At 30.7% G+C, this 26,467-nt stretch overlaps 1 protein-coding gene across 1 annotated transcript in view; it reads left to right on the forward strand.

Annotated features, from left to right (window-relative positions):
* The window catches only part of LOC142332478 (paired box protein Pax-6-like), a 202,164-nt gene that overhangs the window by 57,165 nt on the left and 118,532 nt on the right, over positions 1–26,467 (forward strand). Inside the window, exon 4 of the mRNA XM_075378928.1 lies at positions 9,812–9,992. Within this exon, the coding sequence (XP_075235043.1) occupies positions 9,812–9,992 (181 nt within the window). The remainder of the gene's footprint in view (positions 1–9,811; positions 9,993–26,467) is intronic.

Consider the following 26,467-nt stretch of genomic DNA (forward strand, 5'->3'; position numbering starts at 1 on the left):
AAACAAAATGATGTATTGTTAAACAGCTGTTCAAATGAAATAAAACACGTTAGTTTTAAACCTTGCTTCACTTTCTTGCGTAAACATTTAATTGTTAATATGGGATTTACAACCGAAGAAAAAGTTAAATGTTGGGTATAGGCCATTGTAAGTGAAAATCTAGCCATATTTTCCATATTTCAGAGCTGAATTCGAAAGCCGCCATTTTGTTTCTATAAATTCAATAAATCGGTGGGGGAATGGGGGAGGGGGAGTGATAGTAAATCAAAAGCGTATACCCCTTTGTGGGACACACTGTATATAAACGTTACAGAATCGTACTCATGAGACTCCAAAACGTAAAGAAAAGTTGAACCCTCTCCCTGCGACAACGCCTTATAAAATCCGACCGGGCGCAGTAGCGATTTCTACAAATTTTTTGGAAATCCGCTAAAAAACCAGTAATATTTATTGATTTATCGTTTAAATATTTAAGTTTCTCGGTTAGGATATCAAAACTTAATCAAAAAAATATTTCTAGCGGTATTTATTAATAATTTAGTATGAATTATCATTTATTTAAATATTACCTGTGACAGTATAAATAAAAATATTTTGTATACTTTATTCAACGCTATATAGGTTTTATATAGAACGGTTGATAAGCATCAAACCAGTCTCTTAAAATAATTTATTTTTAAGAAAATAAAAGGAAATGTAAAAAAAAATTGCGCTCAACGAAAAAAAGCTGAAAATGTATCCAAAAATCCCGTTTTTTGATTCTATTCTTATCTCCAGATCCTGTGAAAAAATTCGCTTTATAAATCAGTAGGGTTCTATTTCCAATAGGTTTACATCACATCACCGAGTTTAGTCAAAATCGGTAGAGATTTTCGTCCGGTAGAGCGGACAAAAAGGACAGGTCGGATTTTAACCCACCGGGATGGTCGTGATGAGCTCGTCGTCGTAAATCAGCTGATTTTGAAGTCGAGAGTTTTTAGGTTCAAATCCTAATAAAGGTAGAGTTCCTTTTATTCGGATTTGAATACTAGATCGTGGATATCGGCGTTCTTTAGCGGTTAAGTCTCAGGAACGGTCAGCCTGAGTTTGTTCAAGTCTACACGTTTAACATTACAGTTACATTACACTGATGTCGCTAATGACTTTAATTGTAGATGCGACTATAAATAAAAATTATAAAAATGATGTTATACATACGTACACATATATACAGAGTGTTTTTAAAATGGTGGGCTGACTATACTTTTTCGGGTTCTACTTTTTAAACTAAACAAGAAATATCCTTAGGAAAGATGGAAATTTCTCCTTTGTTTTCCCACTGTCCGCCGTTTTTTTTATTTTTGTATAAAAATGTATATCTCAAGTTCGGATAGACGAATCACATTTAATATTTGGTAAGCGTCTTAATAATAAAGTTTTACACTAATCAAAAAATGACGACTTAAATATGTTCGCAAATTACAAAATGGCGACCATATTTATTTTTCATTCCGTTATATCTCCGTAAATATAAGTTTTATCAAAATGCATGTTTTTGCTAAAATATTAAGCCTTTTATTTTGAACAAAATGACATTTTATTTTTTTAAATCGGTTAACAAATAGCCGTGTTAAGGCAGAAAATTGATGTAGTAATTTTATGTCATAATTATTAGGTCTATTATTGTGAGAAAATTATTACTTAATTTAATACTAATTTACAATACTAGAATTAACAATAAATAAAACAATTAATATTTTATCTAATTGAACGTAAAGTGGAGAACATGAAAACAGAAACAAAGTTATTTTTTCAAGAACATACATATTGATAAAACTAATATTTATGGAGATATAACGGAATGAAAAATGAACATGGTCATTTTGTAATTTGCGAAGGTATTTAAGTCCTGATTTTTTACTACTTCTAAAACTTTATTACCCTGACGATTACCAAATATTAATGTGATTCCTCTATACGAACTTGAGATATAAATAAAATGGCGGACAAGGGGAGAACGAAGGAGAAATCGCCATTTTTCCTAAGGATATTTTCTGATATAAACATGACCGGGCGCAGTAGTGATTTCCAATTTCTTTAGAAATCCACTAAAAAAATTAATACATTCTTCCAAATTCCATGGAATCATAGTTCACGCAACGTAGCGGTTTAAATAATTTCTCTACATTATTTCAATCAAAATATATATTTTTCCTTTAGTTACCTTACAAAGGACTATTACTTTTTCGACTTGTATTGCCGGTAAATAGCAGTTACAGGAAGGGAAAGTATACAAAAATTCAATGTCGGGTTTATTGCGAATAACGACGTTTCTCTACTCTAAAAAATCTTTAAAAAAAAACCATAGAGATTTCCTACAGCTATATGATACGTACGTACATAGGTAGGTGTTTCGTACTGTGTATTGATTAATATCTTTGGTTCAACGTAAATTAAAAAAAAAAAATGACTTAAAATATTTCTATATTTAGGCCATTGATGGTATTAAAGTTTGGAAAAAATTAAAAAACCGGAAGGGTAATTTTCACCATTTTGACTTTAATGATTGTAGTAAATTGAGTTTTAGTACGATGAAAGTATTAAGTTATTTACGAATATAATTCCAACGTTTTAAATTAATCGGGTTTTGTGGTGGGGGACATTCAACGCTATTTCTGTACAGTTTTTGAACGTAAATGAGCTTCTTCTTATGTCCATCGCCTAGGTTTCCCCTCAGGCCACCCTTTTTGCTTCTTTTTTCCATCTTCGTAAAGACCTCGACGTCAAATTCCAAGGTATCTGACGCCTCACAGATGGAATCGTCCGATCTTCCGCAGTAAACCACGGAGGATCTGTTGCTACCGGCATCAGACAATATCGGCTCAGATGCGGCATCAGAGTCAAGAATAGATGCGCTCCCCGATATTGCTTGTGGAGCGACTGAAATCCTCGCCCTCTCATTTAAAGGCCTCTTAGGGGCTCCATTTTTGTTTTTATTAAATCTTCTTTTTCCAGTATTTTTTATTTCTATCTTCTGAGATCCCTGCACGGGATTTTTTGCAATTTCCACTTTGGCTTCAGGCTTTTCTTTTGGCTTCGTCGGCTTCAGATTTCTGCTTCCGCCGTCCTTCGCATCGGAACCGGTCGATGTTCATTCCTCAAAGAGGAGACGAACTCTTTTGTTTAAAAGCTGCTATTTCAAACTGTTTTCTCTGGTCGGACGATTTCCAAGTTTATCGTTCACAATACGTTCAAACATACTTGCTAACGTCGGTGCCAACTGTGCAATCACATCCTTCGCTTTCAATGAAGTTACAGGAGTTGACGCAGCCTGTGGGTACGATATTACCTTCGGCAACCTATTTTTTGCTTCGAAGCAGCTCACTTTTTGAATTGTCTTGATCTTCTGGATTGCTACCTCATCTTTATACTTCGGACGGTTTCTCAATCTTGCCGAATGATTCCCGCGACAGTTGACGCGCACAGGCGGATCCGTAAATGCGCCTTTGTCCGTAAATGGGATTACTCCCCTAACCAGAAGAAAAAAAAAGTGGACCTCCGCGCCGGCCTCCCAGGAGCGAGTGGTCGCGTCTCGGCCCTTCATCCGGAGGTCCCGGGTACGAATATCGGTCAGCCATGGCATCTTCACACGCTAAAAAAATTGTCATTCATCTCATCCTCTGAAGCAATACCTAACGGTGGTCCCCGGGGTAAAAAAAAAAAAGGTGGATCCCGCACGGGTCGTCGGGATGCAGTGGTTCACGGTTCACCACAACACAGATTTGTATATAATGTTGTATGTAGTGTAAAACAAATGCCGCCCTGATAGTTACTCCGTTTCTTTGTTGGATACCTGTATAAGTCCGATTCGGACTTTTTATTTCGGTAAAAATCAATTGAGTTATCCGATCTATTCGATTCGAAGTAAATACTTACGCCGATAAATAAACTTTTAAGCCCTAAAAATAAGGAGCTGAATGGACCCGTACTTAAAATATTAATATTTTTTTTCAAGATTAAAAATCCAGTCGTCCAAAGATAAGACTCTTTTATTAAATATTATTTCATTAAAAGAAAAAAATCTATAACAAAACATGTGATAAATAATATATATCTTAACGCATTTGTTTTAGTTTTTTTTTTTTTTATTGTTACGCACAGAAAATAATATAGAAAAGAGCAAATAACGTAATAAAAACTCAAATATATATCCTTTAAGTTTTCGTAAAACGTAACTTTTAAAATAAAACCTAAACGAAAAAGCTAAATGGATAATGAAGATTTTTTCGGATACATTTCGTTTATACGAACTTTGTTTATATTTATTCTTAACTTTTGGAATATAAACTTTTGGAATAACTTTCCAAAAGTTTCTCTTTTATATATATTAAAACCTTGTTAAACTTAAAAAAAAACTACAAAACCTGTTAATGGAATTCTTACTATTTAGATAAATTAACTATAATATTATTAATACTAACATTTAATTAATTAAATTTTATACAGAAATGAAACAAAGACCATTTATCTGTATAATCTATCATAAATTGTTTTATTTGTTTCAGTAATAATTTTAGTATTACAGTTGACAGTTAATATAATGCACCGCCAGATTAAAATATCCATAGATAAAAGCAATAATTTATAGATTTCCAGTTGTAGCTGAATTACAGTAATATTACACATGCATCTCTACTCCTTTCATCACTTATTATATGTCATTAACTATCTTTTTCCATCTCTATCGTTCCTGTACTGTTTTAATTTTCTCTCATTCACTCTCTCTCGCTCTCTATCTCTCTCCTCTCTCTCTCTCTCTCTTTCAGTAATATCCATTTTCTCATTATGAATTTAGATAACATGATTTTAATGATGTAATTTTATTTCATACAATATTAAAACAAACTTGTTAGCTCCAATTTAATTCTATCGTATTTTTAATAAAATATAAATTTAAAGATTATAATTAAAAAATAAATAAATGAAATTAAGCAAAAGCAAAATAAATACCGGTATTAAACCGGTAAGTATTTCTTAACTTTCCCGGTTCATTTTTTTTTAATAATAAAAATTAAAAGAGAATCAAAAAACAAAAAAAGAGAAATCTATTTTTACTGGTGGGGAATAAATTTTATCTAAAAATATTTATTTTTATTTTTTCGAAAAATTTTAATAAAAAAGTATTGATGATAAATTTTACCCGTTTAACAGTCAAAGTTTTTTATTACAAAAGTATAAAAATGTGCTTTTAGACAACAATTTTTTCTATTTTACGTCGAATATTATAAAAAAATCGCGGAGATATGTTTCCGAAACCTGTTTTATTCAATTTTTCAGTTCAAAAATCATAAGAAACAATCAAGTTTACCCCTTAATTTGGGCGAATAGAATTTTAGTCTGGTTTTATTTCACTCTTTGCCTAGGAATCAGGGCGAAATCTTTCACCAGCCGTAACTCGCTAACGGAAAGTTTACGGACCCATGTTTATATGAACTTTTTTCATTATTTTCCGTAGCTCAGAAAGCGCCGGTAACATTATGTGAATCGGTCTTTCTTTTTCTTGTTTAGCCTCCGGTAATTACCGTTCAGATATTTCAGAGGATGATATGTACGAGTGTAAATGAATAGTAGTCCGGTACAGTCTCAGATCGACCGTTTCTGATATGTGTGGTTAATTGAAATCTTACCACCAAAGAACACCGGTATCCACGATCTAGTATTCAAATCCGCGTAAAAACAACTGACTTTATGCGAATCACTCTGTATACATTAAACTTAACAAATATTCTCAAGTACAGTATTCTCTAAATCTAACACCCCTTTAATAAAGGCTAAAATAAAATTTCAAAAACTTTGCTGTGTTTAAGGTGGCGGGTTATAAATTTTGAAAATTGTAAACATCTTTTGATATCGTATATATGATGTATAAAATACCAAATTACTTGTTTAAAGAATATTAAAACCGAAGGGAGCAAAAAAACGAAAAACATATACTCGTATTTCAATTTTAAATGGTAAAGGTTGATTTTTTGAAAAAAATACTTTTTTGGATTATTTATATATTGTAAGCAACATATTTTAAAATAAAGTTTTCCCTAAAAATACCTTTAAAGAAAATCAAAATTGGTTTCTGTGATATTCTCTCACCCTTCAAAGAATTTTTTTTAAATAATTAATGCGATCAATGCCCCGTGCGTAAAAATATTTGAGCCAAATTTAAAGAAAATCAGTTTGATCAATTCTAGATTATAAGACCAAAAGCAGCGCTACACAGAACGCACATACATACTTATGATTTTTGGTCTAGATGAACTAGTCGGACCCTAAAAGATTCTAAAAATAACCCGATACCCCGTTTTTAGCACGATCACCATATTTTTCTCCTCTAATACGGGTATTCTAGATATATTTGTCGGGAAAGTAAAAGAAAAAAAATGTTTGATTTTCGTAGCTTATTGGTAATAGCTTATCGGCCAATCATTCGGAGCTCCCGGCTTCGAATCCTGGTCGGATATTGGATTTTTCATAACTAAAAAATTTTTATTTTTTCCCACTGCACAACTTTGAGTTTATTTGCTGAATTAATAATTAGAAAAAGAAATATATATATATATAAATATATAATTTTCCTTCGTTTGAAAAATAAATTCTTAGATGAATGTTACTTTTATATATTTTCTTAAGTTCAACCCCTACTCTTTAACAAAATGAGCCGATTTACGTGGTTTTTGTTTTATTTTGTAGAAGATCTTACTGTGATAGTTCTATTAATATTAGATGAAACCTAACCGTGTTAGTCTAGTGGTAAACTCGTCGTCGTAAATCAACCGATTTTGAAATCGAGACTTCTTAGGTTCAAATCCTAATATTCGGATTTCTATATTAAATCGTGAATACCGGTGTTCTTTGGTGTTCTTTTTTTTAGCCTCCTGGTCCACTGAGACATTGCTTCAAAGGATGAAATGAATGAACGATAGCGTGCGTGAAAGTGCCATGCCTGACCGGGATTTGAACCCGGGACCTCCGGATGAAAGGCCGAGACCTACTACTCGCGCCACGGAGGCCGGCGTGTTTTGTTGGTTGGGTTTCGATTAACTACACGTCTCAAGAACGGTCGGCCTGAGTTTGTTCAACACTACAAATTTATCGGTAGTCCCATTTCACTGAGAAGTCGTTGACTTTAATTGTTGATGCGACTACAATAAAAATATTACATGAAATACGTTTTAAACGAAAAATTATACTGTCTATATAAACTATTTAAAGATATTTTTTTATTTGTTGTCTTTATTATTTAATAACAGATTTTGTTAACGTAATAATTTCATATAGTCTCAACTCATTTATGTTACTGAAAACTAATTCACGAAAAAAAAGTAAAAAAATAAGTTTCAATGAATTCCCCCCAAAAAAAACCTTACCTCATTATCTGTAGTTAATTTACTACGTTTCTTTTCTTATTAATGTTACAAAAGTTTATATCCTTTTGTATTCATTATTATTACTGTTTTTTTTTGTTTTTTTTTAAATGGACTTTGACAATATTTCTTCTTTTTTCTTACAGATTTTTTTTTTTAAATTATGAACGACTTAAAAAAACCGCACAATAAATTCAAGATATTATTCAATCATATTTTAATCCCCCCCCCCCTATAGTTTAAACTTCGGTACCAAATTTACAGTTGATAAATGCAGACTTTTTTTACTGACTTTTCGAAGAAAAGTACGATATTAGTTTCGGTCGCATGTTGGGGGAAGAAATTGAATTTCTTTACGTTTTGAGATAAGAATATTACGACATTAACATTCATGTATAATAGTTTGTGGCCTGAAAATCTTCAAAACTACTCGATCAATTTAATTGAAATTTAGATACGCCGTAGTAATGTATGTTAATTTGTGCGTGTGAAAATTCGATAAAGATCGGTCGAGTAGTTTTTGAGTTACGCTTAATTTAAGTTCGACAACAGACAACGTAACTTCAATTTTAGGTTACATTGACTTTATATCGGTGCATTTTTTAAATGCGCTTAAGCGCAGCGAGTCACGGTGGTGAGTGAGTTTAAACTTGATGATCGTGTGTAGGGTCTGTTAGTTATTTTTAATTATTTCATCAAATTACGGTTATAATAATTTAATTTTCTTATCGATGGAAAATATATTTTAATATTTAATAAAAATTGTATCTCTTTCGGTTTTCTAATTTATGTTTTTTTATATTTATTACTTGGGGAAAAAATGATACAAAATAGAATAAAACGAAAAGTCAGTTTTCTTGCGCAATCATTTTTGTTTTTACTTTTGTGCTGACATCAAAATTAAAAAAAGAAAAGTTTAAAGAAAAATTATCAAAATTTTGTACTTCAGTTTTAAATGCAATTTAAAAAAAAAAAAATAAAAAAGTTAATTTTTTAATATTTTAAAATTAATTCGATTATAATAACTAATTATAATTCCTTAACAATTGAAAGCCGAATTTGGTTCATTATTATAACTTAATAACTTAGGTTAAACTTTCTTGAACTTTATAGTAAAAAAAAATTAAATAGATTAACTTGAAAGTTTTATTATTATGTTTAGTAATACTTTAAAAGCTCCATCCTGATAAGACCTTACTTAGAGAAGAAAACAAAAATTTCTAATTTCAAATCTATCGGGTGATATAGCCTACTAAAAATTGGAAAATGTAGGCTTATAAAAAAAATTTTTTTTAGAGAGATTTTTTTTAGTAAAAAATTTACTTACTTAAGTGTAATCTCCTTCACAAAAAAAAATGTCTGATGACGTTTATATTATATATAAACATAAATTTATACATATACAAACAAATTTTCTAATAAAATAAGACGGAAATCTCGACCGTCTGCTAAGAAAGAGTAAAACAAATCGCTTTAAGTAATGTATACTGTACATGTATGTTTTTAATAGAGATAACATGAAGAGTTAAAAAAAGAAAATTCCAAAAACGGTGTTACAACACAAAAGTGTTGTAACAACACCTACGAGTATATTATATATCGATCCGTTTCAAGCTGTGCACTTAGAAAGTTAAAATTAGTTATCTAAGTAATAATTAAACAAAATGATCGATGCTATTTGAATAAAAGTAACTTATATTCAAAAAATTTATTCGAAACAAAAATCAAAAGATAAATATGTATTTCGATTTGTAAATTAGTCATCATCAGATGTCATCATTTGCTTAGACTTTACGTGGTAAATAGGCTATTTATTTTTCTTTCTGCTTGGATTATTCTGTGAAATTATTTATTATTTTTTTTATAAATTCAAATAAAACTTCTTACTTCTATTATCTAATAAATATAGTTTTTTTTGTTTATTAATACCCAATCACGCCTTGATTTTTAATTTATAGACAGTCTCTTTCTTCTTCTTCTCGCCCCTTACCGTGCGGTGAAGAGAGTGATGACTAGAACCTCGTTCTACTCCACAAAAATTGCTATGTAATTTCTTATAATTTCCATTATAATTTTATCCAGCATCTTTTCCTTGGTCTACCTGTTTGTAGCTTGCCGTTCTCTTTACGTACCGAAACCATCTTATCCCTTCTAATCCATCGATTTTATTTTTTATGAAATCCCATATTTCTATATTCCTTACACGACCCTCTTTATTTTAATTATCCTGCAACAATAAAATTATATTTTCATAACGTGTAATTCACATTTATTTTGTATTCTTTTAACCTAAGCCTCTACGTAATATTTAATTGTACTTTTATTTATTCTATTATTGATAATTATTATTTATTTTTTTGTTAACAATTCTAATGGTAATTTTATTTTGTTTTTTTCTTATATTGTTGTGACAGGTATTACGAAACCGGTTCAATTAGGCCACGTGCAATAGGAGGCTCTAAACCAAGAGTAGCAACTGCTGAAGTAGTTTCTAGAATATCGCAATATAAAAGAGAATGTCCGTCGATATTTGCTTGGGAAATAAGAGATCGTCTTCTAGCGGAAGCTGTTTGTACTAATGATAATATTCCTAGTGTAAGTACTTTCAAATATATATATATCTATATATTTTTAATACGATATTTTATTTCTTAAAAACTACGTATATTTTTATTATTTTTACGTTTTACTGTTTAAGATTATATAATTATCTTTGTTATGTATTCTACATATACATTACGTTAGGTATCTTAACCGTAACACAGTTGTAGTAGATGGTGAACACAATAAAAAAAATTATCTACAATAGCACAGCCGTTTCTAAAAATTAAAAGCGTACTATGCAAGGTTAACTAAAAGGAATGAGAAATAAAGTAGTTTCCCACTGTCTTATTTATAAAGCGGATATGCTGTATCGGCACGCTAAACCGACTGAAATACAGGCAATATTCAGCCGTACTAGGGGTAAATTCCTCACACAGTCTGGATATAAAATGACATCGTTACTCTCAGGGAAAGAAACTCTAATTAATATCGCTTGTACTTCTGATGCTTTGTAGGCGTCAGAGTTATAAGAAAGACTGAGAAATACAGAGTAAAACAAAAAATTATCGTTTTCTATTATAAACTACGTATGTCTTAAATATTTTTTAATACTATATAACAAAATCGATCTGAATAATAGTCATATAAAAACCGTTTACTATTTAAAGTTAACTTTACAAAAGAAAAAGTTTTTTTAAATTTTAAATAATCTTGATTAACTAAGAATTTACTTTTTTAAACACATAGCACACACGAATCAAAGAATATTCCAATGCAAATATACCTGAAATAATACTTTCAGAAAGAACGAGAATGCAAATTTATACAACAGAATATAAATGTGAAGGGAAAATCGCCCAAATATTTCAAGGAGGAAAATAATGATTAGTGTTTTTGAAGATAAAAACACGTTAATTTCTATAATGTTGTACGAAAAAAAATTGTTTTTTCTAGAAAAAATATTTTTCCATTTTATAAGAAAACAGACAAAGAGAAAAGGAATTGTTTTAGCAACTTTAAAAAAAAATAATAAACAGAAAAAGATGATTAAGTCTGGAAAGTAATAAAATAAAAGAAAAACACATATCGGAAACATTAAAATGGAGTCGTAAGATATTTAGTATAGAGTGTGTTGCTTTATGTCCAATAGACAGCGCTGTTATTATCTGTCATAGGTGTGACATCAATATGTAATATCGGTTTCTAAATCAAAGAATATTACAGTTTTATGGTCTGACATTAAACTAAACAAATTTGATAAAATCATGAACATTTTATCAACCAATATATTAAATACAAATCATATCAGGATTATTGTTTTAAAAATCTTATGTGAGCACCAAATGACTTCCTTGTACGCCTATTAAATTACATATTCACTTTTTTTTTTTTTAAATGAAAAGTAAATAAAATTTTTTTTCATTAATAAATTCTGATTTTGTTTTATTTTATATTGTTATTGAATTATTATTTAACGTAATTTTTTTTTATAATCAGAGGTTAATAATTATTAATAAATCAATATATTTAAATTACAAAAAAGTTAAAAAAAGGAGATGAAGTCTGATTTGAACCGATATGCCTTCCCTTGTAAGATCCAAATATTTCATTAATTAAAATTTTATTTGGCTATAACTCCGGAACTAATGAAAATAAGTACCGTGATATATCGTTGAAAAGCTCTCAATGAGGGCTTATTACTGCAGTTAAGAAAAATTCCAAAATCCAATTTTTTGGATATTGGGCTTTTGTGGAGACTTTGGTTTAGTCGATTGCAATCAAAAGGGGAGGTCCACAAGTAGATATTACAACAGTTCGAAATCCTAAATTTCAACATCATACGGCCGATCGTCTTTGAGTTATGCGAGACACATACGTACAGACGTCACGCCGAAACTAGTCAAAATGGATTCAGGTATGGTCAAAATGGATATTTCCGCTGAAATCTGGAAACCGAAATTTTTCGCGATCACAATATTTCCTTTACTTCGGACATGGAAGTAAAAAAATATTGAAAGTCATATATGAAAAACTAAGAAGACATATAACAAATTAACATCGGTTACATATAAGAAACAAAGTGGAAACCGCTTTACTAAACAATTCATAAAAAAAAAAAAAAAGATTAAAATTATTGAGTTAAAATAATTCATAAATAGTATCAGTAAAATTTCAGTAACAAAAGGGATATTCAACGCACAACAGTCTACAGATCCAATTCATGCAGCCTTTTCAATCGTCTCATATCGTCGCTGTTATTCAAAAGGTTAACAACCAGATGGTTTCCGTGCGCGTTAAGCTTAAGTTCATACTTTGAACTTTGCCTGTGAATTTCTTCACGAATCGATGGGATCTCTAAGAAACCGTGGATCTCCTTGTTCTTCGTAAACCATGACGTCTCCGAAATATTCCTCAGCACTTTCTTCTGAAACCTTTTGATGATGTCGATATTGCTATTGCTTGCCGTACCCCAAAAATTGTATCCCGTTGGCCCATTTGACTTCAAAAATGCCTTATACAACAAAGGTTTGTTATTTAACACGGACCTTCTTTCAAACAACCAGTTGAACGGCCTAAGCTTAATATTTAATTCTTTTCTCCTACGTAATTTCTCCACGTTACACGGCATTCCAAATGAAGTCCTAGGTATCTTACGTTGCCCGAACGAGAGATATGAACTCGTGGGTAAACTCACTTCCTTATAAAAACGTTACATTGGCGGCTCGCGTATAGGCACTGAAGAACTGCAGGACCTACTATTTCCATTTAATATTATCGATAACATTTAATATAACGAGTCCTTTTTTCTTTAATTCTTTCTTTATACTTGTACAATATATAATCCTTAAGCTTAATGTCGGTAACCGTCCCCCAGTTTATGAAAAAAAAATACAAAAATTTTGTATAAAACTGTGCGCTTCACAGTTCCAGCGGCGTGGTGTTCGGCTCTTGAGCGCATGCGCATATAGGAAGCTGCATGCAAGGCTACGAAGGAGAGAGAGAACTGTCGCTCCCGCAGTGCCCACCGTGGCATGCCGGTGGAAGGTAGTTTTTTCTTACTCCGCGTGTGTTGCGCTTAAGAACCGTGTACCGTATTCTTGAATGTGATAAAGCGTAGAATTAGATTATTATCCTGTTTCCAGCTATTATATTTGATTCATTTTTTTCGGTTCTTTTATTTTACAGAAAACTTTAACGGTGGCCTTGAAAAGGTCCAAAAATAAATTTTCTGGAATAGCACCCCCCACTAATTTTAGCTACGAGCCGCCACTGCTTTACACGAATCGACTTTAAAGTATTAACCCGTACCAGGCAGGTCATACAAATGATATTTTATTATTAAAAAAAATAAAAATCCACGTTACCAGCAAATTAAATGTGTTTCTCTAGATCTTTCAATCCTTAGACCATCGTCAGGAGAATAAAATAATATTATAAAGTTAAACAAATTAAAGGAAAGGAATTAGAGGAATGAAAATTAAAGAAAAGTTCATTTTTTTAACTTTATTTTATAATTAATATTACTTTAGATTGTTGGTAAGATGATTATATTTCATTTTCATTTATATTTTTATTTTTTTTTTTGCATATTTTTTATTTATTTTTATTTTATATATATTTCATTTTTATTATATATATATATATATATATAAATGAACTGTGCTATGTTTAAAGAACTTAACTTAGAATGTTATTTTATTCTCGTGACGATGGTCTAAGGACTGAAAGATATAGAAAAACACATTTAATTTGCTGGTAACGTGGATTTTTAATTTTTTTTAATAATTTTTAACAATTTATTAACATATCAGCGGTAACTATGATTGAGAAATTGATAATATTTTACTATTGAAATAAGTTAATCTGTTAAAGATATTAAGAAAAGTTTATTTTATTTATGTGATAAAAATTAAAAATATTTTCATCTTTATCTAAAAAAAAAAGTAAAATAATCTCCGGTAGATATATCAAAAACTGGAGTTTTATTTAAATCGGTCTCTTTTCCAATTTTTCAAAAAAAAAATAAATAAATACCCTCTCCCTTCAACGTACCCAATATGGAGGGAATTTCCTTGTAGTTTTCTAAACTGCATTACCTATTTCTCAAAACAGATAAAAAATTAACAACCTCAGTAATTTGGGTTGACGTTTAAAGATTTGTGAGAAGGATAATTATTTAAACCGTTACTACGAAATCCATATTAAAGAATTTAAATTTTAAAAAAATTAATTTTTTAAACCTTTAAAGGAATTTAGGTTTTTGATTCTTTCGTGTTAGCGAGATTTAAAAAAAATAAAATTTATATTACTTTGTTAACTATTTCCGAGCTCTCTGTTATTCCTAGTAAATCCATTTCTTCATAAAGAATTGTAGAATAAAAGAAAGTGGAAATAGACACGATCATTTTTCTGGATCTTATACCGAAATTGGAATAGGAGTCTTAACAAAAGCAATAGATTTTAATTATTAATATAAAAAACATATATGCCGACCAAACAATCAAATTAAACGAACAGAAAAAACTACGTTTGTAATGTACTGAAGTTATATTTTGCGCATTTAGGTTTACGGATTTCTGTATAAAACAGTTAGTTAAACCTGTCAAATTGATCGTAAATTTAGAAGGGGTTGTAGTAAATAAATTTAATAGGTAAACCAGTAGGCCTTTTTTTTGACAAAGGCGGGCCGCTTAAAGATAGAGTTAAAGAAATAATAAGGATAATAAGTGATACGGAGAAAGAAAAAAAAAGAACGCACAGGAAAGGGAGAATGAGATTAGTATTAGGATGTACACTAAATGATGATGATAATGATGAGGAAGGAATAAAGAATGCTCGAAGAGAAAGAAAAGAAAAAGCAGTGAATAGATACTTCATAATATTTGTGTGTGTGTGTGTGCGCGCGCGCATGCGGTGTGCTCTGCTGATTTGAGGGTGGGATCTGTTCGTTAAAAATTGGACGGTACACTGAGTGACAACAAAGCATATGATTGTAACAATACATAGTATGAAAGAACACGGCTATAATGGACGAATTAGCAACACAGAACGGTCACTCAGCCAAGCTAGCAGCTCTAGGCTGCTGTACTCCGTACACAGTTGCTACAACTGTGAACAAGCAAGGAAGAGCAGTAATACACGCGTACACGTAAAAGAGGCTGTTCATTACCACCACCCTGTTTTTTCCCTTGAATTCTACACTTTCCTTTTACATATTCAGGCAATTTATACATACATATATATATATATATATATATATATATATACATATATTGTAACTAAAATAAACCGTACAATTTCCAAAAGCGATTCTTACAGCATAAAAATAAGCAAACAAAGTTCCTGTAAACATACATACGAAGTCTTTTGATTTTATACGTGTATGTTAAACGTTATTCACAAATTATATTTTATCACGTAAAATTAAAAGCAATTTACTTTTAACAAAATGACATTCATTCTAGAAGTAAGATATCAAATAATCAGGTTATGACGATTTCGTTATTTTGTTGTTACTCAGATTCCATAAAAAAAACCCGAAAAAAGTTCAGAATTCGTATTTCATTTACCATCAAAAATATATAATCCATTCCTTTTTTTTACACACACGCGCGCGCACATATAAATTAGCCGGTTAGATAACGAAGCCTGAAAAGCTCTCTCTTTCCTCCAACGTTTCCCTCATTCTTTATATAGAACCACTGATATTCTCCTGCTGTAGCCGTATAATCCTATTTGGTTTCCTTTTCCTTTCCAAGCACGACAATATGAAAACACTTTTGTTATGGCTCCAATATGTTCACGATGGGGGGTACGTAATCTGTACATTTACCTAAAGCTATTTCTACCATTATATCTCCGTGATAACATCAGTATGAACTCGTGAGGAATTTAAATGCAACTCGCGTTGCAAATATATTGCAGCTCGACTTTGGACGTAGCGCTCTTGGTCAGCGGCTAACCGAGAATCACGTACTTGAGCTGTTAGTTCGCCGGGTTGGTCTAGTGGTGAACATGACTTCCCAAATCAGCTGATTTAGAAGTCGAGAGTTTTAGCGTTCAAGTCCTAGTAAAGGCAGTTACTTTTCTACAAATTTGAATGCTGGATTCGCAGATACCGGTGTTCTTTGACACTCGGGTTTCAATTAACCACATATCTCAGGAACGGTCGGACTGAGACCGTACAAGACTACACTTCATTTACACTGATACGTATCATCCTCACTCATTCTTTGAAGTAATACCTGAACGGCAATTCCCAGAGGCTAAACAGGAAAAAGAAAGACTGATCATTCTTTAAGGAGACTTTTAAAAATAAGAAAGATTACTTCTCTTTCTTGAAGGCATATTTTTTTAAGTTTTGTCAATCAAATATCGACAGCCAAAATAAACAATCAAAACCCGTAAAAATTTGTTGAATCTGTTTTTTAAGCTAATTACAAAAATAATAATTTCACAATAATCATATAATAAAACATTTAAAAATATATAGATCTAAAATCAGGGATTTTTTTTCTCCTTTAACATGGTAACACAAATATAATTAAGTAAAAGGAATAATTTTTTTTAATGATTATCTTTATTATCTTAACCCGCATTAGAATATCTTGATAATTCTAATCGAAGATAATGACCAAGCCTCTAACGTATAAATCTACAGTTTTAATAAAATCGGTTCAGTAGTTTTTGCGTTATGCGCGCACATGGACGATCCTAATTATTTTATATTTTATAAATAATAAAAGGGAGATATATATTTATTTATTATTGGTTTTTATTTATAAAACTGCATCTTTGTTACAGATATATCTGTTATAAAAATATATCATTATTTATTTTTAGAATGACTTAAAAAGAATTTGCATTAATAAGTTAAAATAGTAATTATTTAAATACGAATATAACACTGGGTTTTACGCGAATAAAATTAAACAGCGTAGGTTGTTCATTGATACAAATAATGAGATGGGCATCTGTTTATATTTATTAAAAAAATTACCGTCTCTTACAAGAATCCCACACATTTATATTTTATAACGATAATAAATATGCAATACAATTCTACGTTTTTATCCTTTTTTAATTAAAGTATGGTTTTTAGTTAAAAATAAATTTTACAGCCGCTATCGATTGTTATCTTTCTATACATAAGAAATTACATAATTTTCCCGATTTTTCGTTTGATATTTTTCTTTTTTAGATACGCCGTAGAGTTTTTAAATGTTAATGATTTAATTATGGAATCGTTTTTAAGTCCGATTGGGAAAAGAACAAAATGTTTATAAAAAAATTTGCTTTGATTTGTTTCCCAAAATGAAATAACGGTTTTACATTAACAATTATGCAGTTTTAAAAGTATAATTGCCAAAAAACGTGGGATTTTTTCAATACGTCATTAATATATTAATTATATTTTATTTATAAACAGCCGCGAGACTGGAAAGTCCTACAAAAATAATTGTATCCAAAATTTAATGCCGTAATGTATTGAAAATATTTTTGGTCATTTTTCGAAATATTTATATTGAGCCAGTTCGGAAATAATCATCAAAAAACAATCCAATAAATGTACTTATATCTTTCCAAATATGTCTACAATTTTTTTTGTATTTTTGGGCTCAAGGGGTCTCGAAACGTCGATTTAAAAAAACAACGCCTATACCCGAGAAAGTAAAAATTTGTAATTTTATAAAATTCTAAATTAATTAATTTCAATTTTAAAGAATTTAAATTATTTTTTACAATTCCATTGATTATAATTACCGGTAGGTAAAAAAATATTTCGAAGTCGAGAGTTCCAGCGTTCGAGTCATAGTAAAAGCAGTTACTTTTATACGGATTTGAATAATAGATCGTGTATACCGGTGTTCTTTGGTGGTCGGGTTTCAATTAACCACACATCTCAGAAATAATCGACCTGAGACTGTACAACACTACACATCACTTACACTCATACATATCATCCTCTGACGGTGATTCCCGGAGGCTAAACAGGAAAAAAGAAGGTAAAAAAATATTATTAACCAAACTAACATATATTTACAAGTAATTTAAAAACATAATTCGTAATCGTTCTCCCTCCCTTTTTTTTCAAAGGGAGAAAAAGAAAGGATAAATTTATTTGAAGTTTAGATACAGAATAGATTAAAGAAAATTTTCGTGATGAAGTAAAAATCTAAGAAGTAATTACAAACGTTAATAAAGTAGAAACGTACAACAATTAAAAGTGGAAAATCAGTGATAAATATCATGAAAGTAGAAGGTAAGATTAAAATATTGCTAAAAAGTTCATTAAACGGTTCAAAAATCGAAAACGATTGTAAATCTTTTATTTCAAAACTATTTACTTTAAATTATTATATAAAATGAAGACATGAACGTGTTATAAAATGAAGAAAATCTCATAGAAACCGGTTCATTTGTGATCAATAGCACTTGAACAGAAAAAATAAAATACAATTTAAAAAAAAATATGTTTATATTCTGATCGAGTATGTATTTTTTATTTATAAATAAAGAAAATATATATACGCACGAATAATTTACACCGATATTGTTTAAATTATTTCGCGTAAATTCAAGAAGTTTATTCTCTAAGTAACTTATACTTTATAGCATACGTAAATATATATTTATTGTATCAAAAAGGAAGAAGGCTGTACAAAACAAACCCCGTGATTTGAAGAAGTTTGTTACACTCGTCGTGTATAACTATAGTCCATATAGACATATATAAAGGAAAGCGTTTATTGGCTAGAGCCCATGCAAATCACCATGGCAACTTGTATCGATATCAAACTGACTTGCACACAACTACCGTTTTATACACCTCTACTAGCACCCCAAGTCATTTCTTACCTACCCCCCTCCTCTAAAAATCCCCCTACAATCAACCCCTCTTCTGCCTGTAAGTTACTACTACTGTTACTACGATAACGTCTTCATCCTCAATTGAATTCCTCTACGTTGTAACATGCGGCAGGCTCCATACTCCATAACACACACACACACACACACACACACACACACCCGCGCGCGCGCGCATTCACATCGCATACAGCGTCTTATTTTGGACTGCTATCATTTAATAATATTTTCTATATTTTTATTCAAACAATTGATTTAAGTTCTATATATATATATATATAGTGTATTCCAGGGCTTCTTAAACTTTTTTATATAGCGACCCCCTTCAAGCTTAGGAAATTTTAAACGACCCCCTCCTCCATATAATGAAATATATATTAACCGTAGATGTAGATGTAATATCGCACTATTTTACAATGTAAATAAAATAAGGATTAAAGAATACGTACCCATTCATTTCACATATATATAATTGGAAATGTTGACGGGATATCGGTCGTAATAAAACACAATAAATAGAATGACATAAAACTATATATATATTTATTCAATAGAAAAAATAAACTTTTGTAACAATTTTTTTATAAGAAAACATAAAACTATATCTATATATTCAATAGAAAAAATAAACTTTTGTAACAATTTTTTTAATAAAAACATATTATTAACATCAAACAATATTAATGTGACGGATGTGATTGTTTATTTTTATACAAATAATTAAATCTAGGCTCAATTTGAGTTAGTGCAGATCGTAATAAATTTTCAACGTTTATTAAAGTTGAACGGTATTTTGATTTTATGTAAGTTAATGTGGAAAAGGCTGATTCACATAAATATGTTGTACAAAATGGCAGTAATTTGTTCATTGCCATTTCCGATAGTAGGGGATATTCTGATTTGATTTCTATCCAAAATTCATGCACAGGCACTTGAGAAAATCAAAGTCGCAAGGTAGTATCACTTGTTAATTCGGCAAATTCTTCTTGTGCTTTTAAGTTTAAAAAATTAATTTCTTCCATTTCAATTGAAAATGGATTGCAAATCCATTGTTGTGTATCGATATCATTGGGAAAATACCTATGCATGTAAACTTCCATATCCTTCAAATGATTAACTATAATTTTTGTTATAGGAGTATCTTTTTTTGAAATATTGTTACTAATTATATACTCGTCAGTAAATGGAAACATTTCGAGCGATCCACTTTCCACTCTGTTCTTCCATATAAGAATTTTTTTAACAAAGGCCTCAAGTTTATTTTTTAACATAAACATATTAACGCAGACTCCCTGCATTGATAAATTCATATCATTGATTTTATCAAAAATATCTGCCAAATAGCATAGCTTGAGAAGCCATAAATTATCTTGAAAATAATCGGCCAAATTAGAATTTTGCTCTGTTAGAAATATAAGAACTTCATCTTTTAAAGTTAATAATCGTTTCAAACTTCGACCTTTTGATAGCCACCTAACTTCAGCATGTAACAATAAACTTGTATAATCCGAATCCATATCAATGCACAAATTTTTAAACAATCGACTATTAAGTGCTCGACTTTTAATAAAGTTAATGATTTTGACTGCATCAAAAAACACAGTGTTTAATTCTGGTGCAATTTTTTTAACAACAAGTGCCTCTCGGTGAATCATACAATGTGTAAATGTAATATGATCATTTCCAGCTTTAACAAATGCTGTAAAACCAAGATCTTGTCCGGTCATTGCTGCAGCACCGTCCGTGCACACACCAACACAATTTTTCCAATTTAATCCTTCTTTTTCAAAAAACTCATTTACTTTTTTATATATATCTTTTCCACGAGTATGACCTTCCAGAGGACGACAAAACAGTATATCTTCATGAATGCTTCCCTCATAAATATATCTTACAAAAAGTAACAACTGTGCCATTTTTAAAATGTCTGTCGACTCGTCCAGTTGTATTGCAAACTTTGAGCTGTCTTTAAGCCTCATAAGAAGCTGTTGAAATTGATCATTGCTAATGTCTGAAATTCTTTTGGACACAGTGTCATTTGATAATGGAATTTTACTAATTTCAGCAGCATACTGTTTTCCATGAACAATTTCAGACATTCTTATAGCTGCAGGTAGTAAAAGTTGCTCTCCAATAGTAAAAGGCTTTTTCGTTTTTGCTATCAAATACGAAACTTCATACGATGCCAATAGATATTTATCATTCAAAGTAACATACTTCTCCAAAGTGTTCTTTTTCTTTATTTGATGTTTGCAAAAGACGCTCAAAATATTCTATTGGCTTTTTTGATAACGTTGCATGTTTAGTATTCAAATGTCGTTGCAGTTTTGACGGTTTCATGCTTTCTGCAGCCAAAACTTCTTTGCAAATTAAGCACACTGGTTGTTCTTCATTGTTGTGAGAAGAGCATGTGAAGCCATACTGCAAATATGATTCGTCATATTTTCTTTTTTTTGTTTTGCTAGAAGTCGGATTTGAAGCACTGCAACTTGGTTGTGACGGCGTGGCAGACTTATTAGTTGGAATTTTAATTAGCCATTTATCCATGATGGTTAAATAATAATAAATAATTAAACAAAATGTAGTTGAACTTTAACGTAATAATTAAAAACACCAACTGAAAATTACACAGTAAATACACACATGTCACTACGAAGACAAAGCTGAGTCCAAACTGAAGTACAAACAGAAAAATAACTACACTCGAATCTTTACCAGTGCAATGACAACAAATTACGATCAGATCAACCCCGACGCATGGCGTGTTCAAAGTGTGCAGCGCACAAAGGCACCGTATCACAAAGACGCCGAAAAAGAAGCTTTCATTTAATTTTTTTTATTATTCTTTTATAAAAATAATATGCCGATTCGCCTAGCCTAGCTTGATTATGCTTCCGTATTGTATGTGTAAGCTGTAAGGCGACGCGGCGTCTGGGTACTTATAATCACTAAGTTATCTTGCAAACACTGACGCCGGCGGCCAGACATCAATGTCGAACGTTCAGTTGAAAATCGAGGAGCGCGTTGTATTTATTATTTTAAATGCTACTTCCATATTTTCATTTATAGGCCCTACATAACAGTTTTGCATTGCCACTTTTTTCAAAAAATAGTTATAATAAAACTACAATAGTATTTTGTATGATTTTTATTTGTATTTATATTTGTACGTAGTGTGTATACTAATTTTAAAATTTTATTTATAATGATTGAAAAGTATCAGATCTTTGCGACCCCCTTTCAGTAGTCTCGCGACCCCCCTGGGGGTCGCGACCCACAGTTTAAGAAGCCCTGGTGTATTCGATAAAAAATTCTTCCCCTAATGAACTTATCCGGTTTAAATGACAGAAATAACTACATTTATTTATAACTTAATATTATATTTTACAGATTTCTTTTTTATAAGTACAACACATTTTAAAATATGAGAAATACAAAAGTTAATTATATAGTAATTTCCACTTACCAAAAATTTTTATTATTATGACCGAGCGCTTTCGGATATTAATTCATCATCAGGAACATTTATGTGTTGTGCATTAAAATAGATAACAATTGAGAACTTCATACTGATATGATGGAAAACGTCGATATTATTTTTACCCTTTAACGATCAATTGTTGTATTTATAATTTTTGTTTTTAAAATTCAAAATTCATTTAATACATTAATTTGTAAAGGAAATAATTATAATGCATAACAAATAATCGTTCCTGATGATGGATTAATATCCAAAAGCTTTCGGACATAATAATAAAAATAGTCGGTAAGTGGAAATTATATAATTAATTTATATCAATACCGACGGGCAATGATTAATAATAAAAATACAAACGTTACTTTCTCTGGAATTAATATTATTTATTAAATAACCAATCGCAGTAATAAAATATTGTATAATAATAATAATAATACTTTAGGGATAAATGTTGACTACATTTTTATTTACTTGGCATACTATTATGCCATTATTATATTCAGCGTTGAGAAAAGTAAAAGGAAACTACTTCACTCTTTTTTTCCTAATAGATATAACAAGGAATGTTTTTATTACATTTGGGAATTTTTATAACACGTTTTCAGAAAAGACAGATAAATATTAACGCCAATAAATATGTAACGTTTATGATTACAGCGCTTAATATTTAAAATAAATTAGCCATATATTTTTTTTTTAATTAATTTTTTTACCGGCTTTTCGAAGAAAAGTACGGTATTATTTTCAGTTGTACGTTGGGATTGGGGGATGAAAATGAATTTTCTTTAACGTTTTCAGGTATGAGAAGTAAGAAAATACTATTCGCTAAAAATTTAGTTTTCATATACATATGCACAGACTTATATATATGTACAATCTTTGCAGCTCGAAAATGTACAAAATTGACTAAATCGGTTTCACTGAAATTTTGATATGTTGTATTAGTGTATCTGAAATTGCGCATGTGAATATCTGATTAAGATTGGTCGAATTGTTTTTTAAGTTACGCTCATTTTAAGGTCAAAAAAATTTTAGCGGAACAAGTTATAACCGTGGGTCGTAGTGATGCTGCCAGTTGGAACGTTGACGTTTCTTTATCTGCGGTTCTTGTTAGCAATATAACCAAATTTAAAAAAAATATTAAAAAGAAATTAAATTAACGAAAAATCGGTCTTACTGCGCAGAAGTACGCAAGAACTAATATATATTCTGTTCAAATTATTACAATTTCCTCAGAACCGTCTTAAATTTTAAAGTCGAGAATTTTTTAATTTATTTATAGAGCTTTGTATAAAATTTTGTGGCTCAAAAATCTTCAAAAATACTACTACATCGATTTCTTTAAAATTTAGATGCGCTTTAGAAATATTAATATATTGGAAGTTCTATATGTGAAAATACGATGAGTCGTTCTTCAATTACGCTCAATTTAAGGTCGAAAAAATCGGGGTGCACGGCCGTTAATTTAACGTGAAACGTTACAGACCTTGGATGAAGTTCCTCCGAGCTACACATCGACCAAGAGTTAAATGGGAGAGCCACCATCGTCTTTTTCTTTTTTTTTAACAAAACTGAAAGTCTCCAATGGAAAATTTTAGTTCCTTCATTTGCCAACTCTACAGATAAATTAGTGGGTCTATGACAGCGAGTCGCTTTTAGTGTATCGGATTGAAATAAAAACGAGACATGACTGCGTACTAAATTTAATTTTAACTTACAACAGACAATAAATGGTACACGATATTTATTTCGACTAATATTCGATGAAAATTTTGTTCAAATCGGTCTGTGATATGAGATGTAAGAGACATAAGACATAGTAAGCAGCGGTAGAGGTGCTCCCGCCGACGGCGTCGTTCACTGAGCGCGCCGTGCCAGCTTTGTGACGCTCCCGAAACAGTCTTGCTCGCTCTGCACCGGACACCGGGATAGCTGTGCGTGGCCCGATCGTTTCCAACGATATGCATAATTTATATTTCTGGCTGGCGTTTGAGCGGGCTGAGGCTGACATATTGAATTTGTACACTTTTTTACATGTATATTTTAATTTTTTTAATATTGTCTAAAATACACTTATTATTACTTAAATCGATCTATGTCGACAATCTCTAAACAGAAACACACGAATCACCGCGCTATCACGTCTAAGTAGTGAGCTACACTGAATGGAAATGAGCGAGAACGCCAATTTTGGCCGATTTGGGCTGTCCCCCTCCTCGCCAACCCACTCACCAGTGACGAAAACAAAGTTTTATCGGCGAGTTGACCATATAAGTTATAAAATTACATCACATTTACGTTTCTGAGACTAATATTTTAACTTACCAAGAAAGGTACATCTAAAGAAAACACTACAAAATTAGAAAATAACTATCCTTAATTGTGTGTGTGTGTGTGTGTGTATATATATATATATATATATATATATATAATAAAAAATAATTTCATTAGTACTGAAAACAAAAAGCAATTTTACAATTAAATTAATATAAATTTTAAAATAGTTTTTCTATACTGTTTTATCAAATGAAAAAAAATTCATCTTATTATCTAAAAATGCTTCAAAAAAATTAGTTGTAGGTAATTTCAAATTTACCCATTACAATACGTATCTATTGTAATGGATACCATGATTCGACTTCCGGAAAATTTCGACATATCTTCGCGTTTCACAACCCCCACACCCGCAAAACCACCATCAGTTCAAAAGTTTATATATATATATTTTTTTTTTTTTCTCTCTTTCTTGTGGAGACGACTGTGACGTAATTTTGTGCCAATCACTTTCAAATTGATACATAAAATATAACTTCCCAAAATCTCAGTCGAGTTCGTCAATGGACAAAATCGGACCATCGGGTTGGAAATGAAAATGTTTTTTCGAAAAAACAAAATATCGCTATGACTTTTTTATTAAGTAATATATATAATTCGTTTACAGTTCTTACTATTCTTCGGATAAGGATCTAAAACTTATCTAAGAAATGTTTTTTTATATCACCAATCATTGGCCCAGAAGTGGAAAAAATGGGGTTTCGAAGACAAAAATCATACCTCCCTTAATAGGTAGGCTCCTCCCTTAATAGATAGTATCGAATCGGTTTAAAGTGGACCTCTAAACATTACCTAAAACTTTTGTCTAAAACAATTTTTATATGACCAGCTCTTACGGATGACCATAATGTTGCTGAAATTATAAGAAGATGGCTCTTGTCATATGCTAAACATGTGAAATTTTTTTTCATATGCAACCATTGTCGTATTGTATAAATTTGAAGTTTTTCTTAACTTTAAGGTGAACTTTTTTTTGTATTCCCTAATTAGCACCGGTGAAATCTATCTCAGCCCTCCGGCGTGCCGAAAGAAATTTCTTTTATGTACACTTGTATATATAAATGTACTGAACGCTTACTACAATAAATTTTTTTTCGATGCGACTTTTTTTATTTTTGTCTTCAGTCATTTGACTAGTTTGATGCAACCCTCCTAGATTCCCTATCCAGTGCCAGTCGTTTCATTTCATTACAGCCCGTACATCCCACATCCCCAACAATCTGTTTCATATATTGAAACGTTGCCTGCCTGCAAAACCTTTTTCTTCTACCTGTCCCTCCAACATTAAAACAACTATTCCAGGATGCCTTAATATGTGGCCAATAAGTTTGTCTCTTCTTTTAACTATATTTTTATTTACCGCAACACCTCTTCATTTGTCACTTTATCCACCCATTTGATTTTTAACGTTCTCCTGTAGCATCGCATTTCAAAAGCTTCTAATCTTTTCTTCTCAGGTACTCCGATCGTCCAAGTTTCACTTCCATATAAAGCGACACTCCAAACATATACTTTCAAAAAAAATATTTTCCTGACGTTTAAATTAACTTTTTATGTAAACAAATTATATTTCTGATTGAAGGCTCGTTTCGCCTGTGCTATTCGGCAATTTATATCGTTCCTGCTTCGTCCATCTTTAGTAATTCTACTTCCCAAATAACAAAATTCTATTAGTTTAAATTAAGAACTGTACTTTGTTTAATCTAATAATTGACAATTTTCATACTCATCATTTTGGTCTTCCTTCGTACTTCTTCAACGCCTTTATGATCGGTTTTTCTTATTTAATTTTAGCAGTTACCAAAATACCAACTATTAAAGATTTAATTTATTTTACGGTACGTTT

This window comes from Lycorma delicatula, chromosome 11 (genome assembly GCF_047948215.1).
Source record: "Lycorma delicatula isolate Av1 chromosome 11, ASM4794821v1, whole genome shotgun sequence".
Taxonomy (NCBI): domain Eukaryota; kingdom Metazoa; phylum Arthropoda; class Insecta; order Hemiptera; family Fulgoridae; genus Lycorma; species Lycorma delicatula.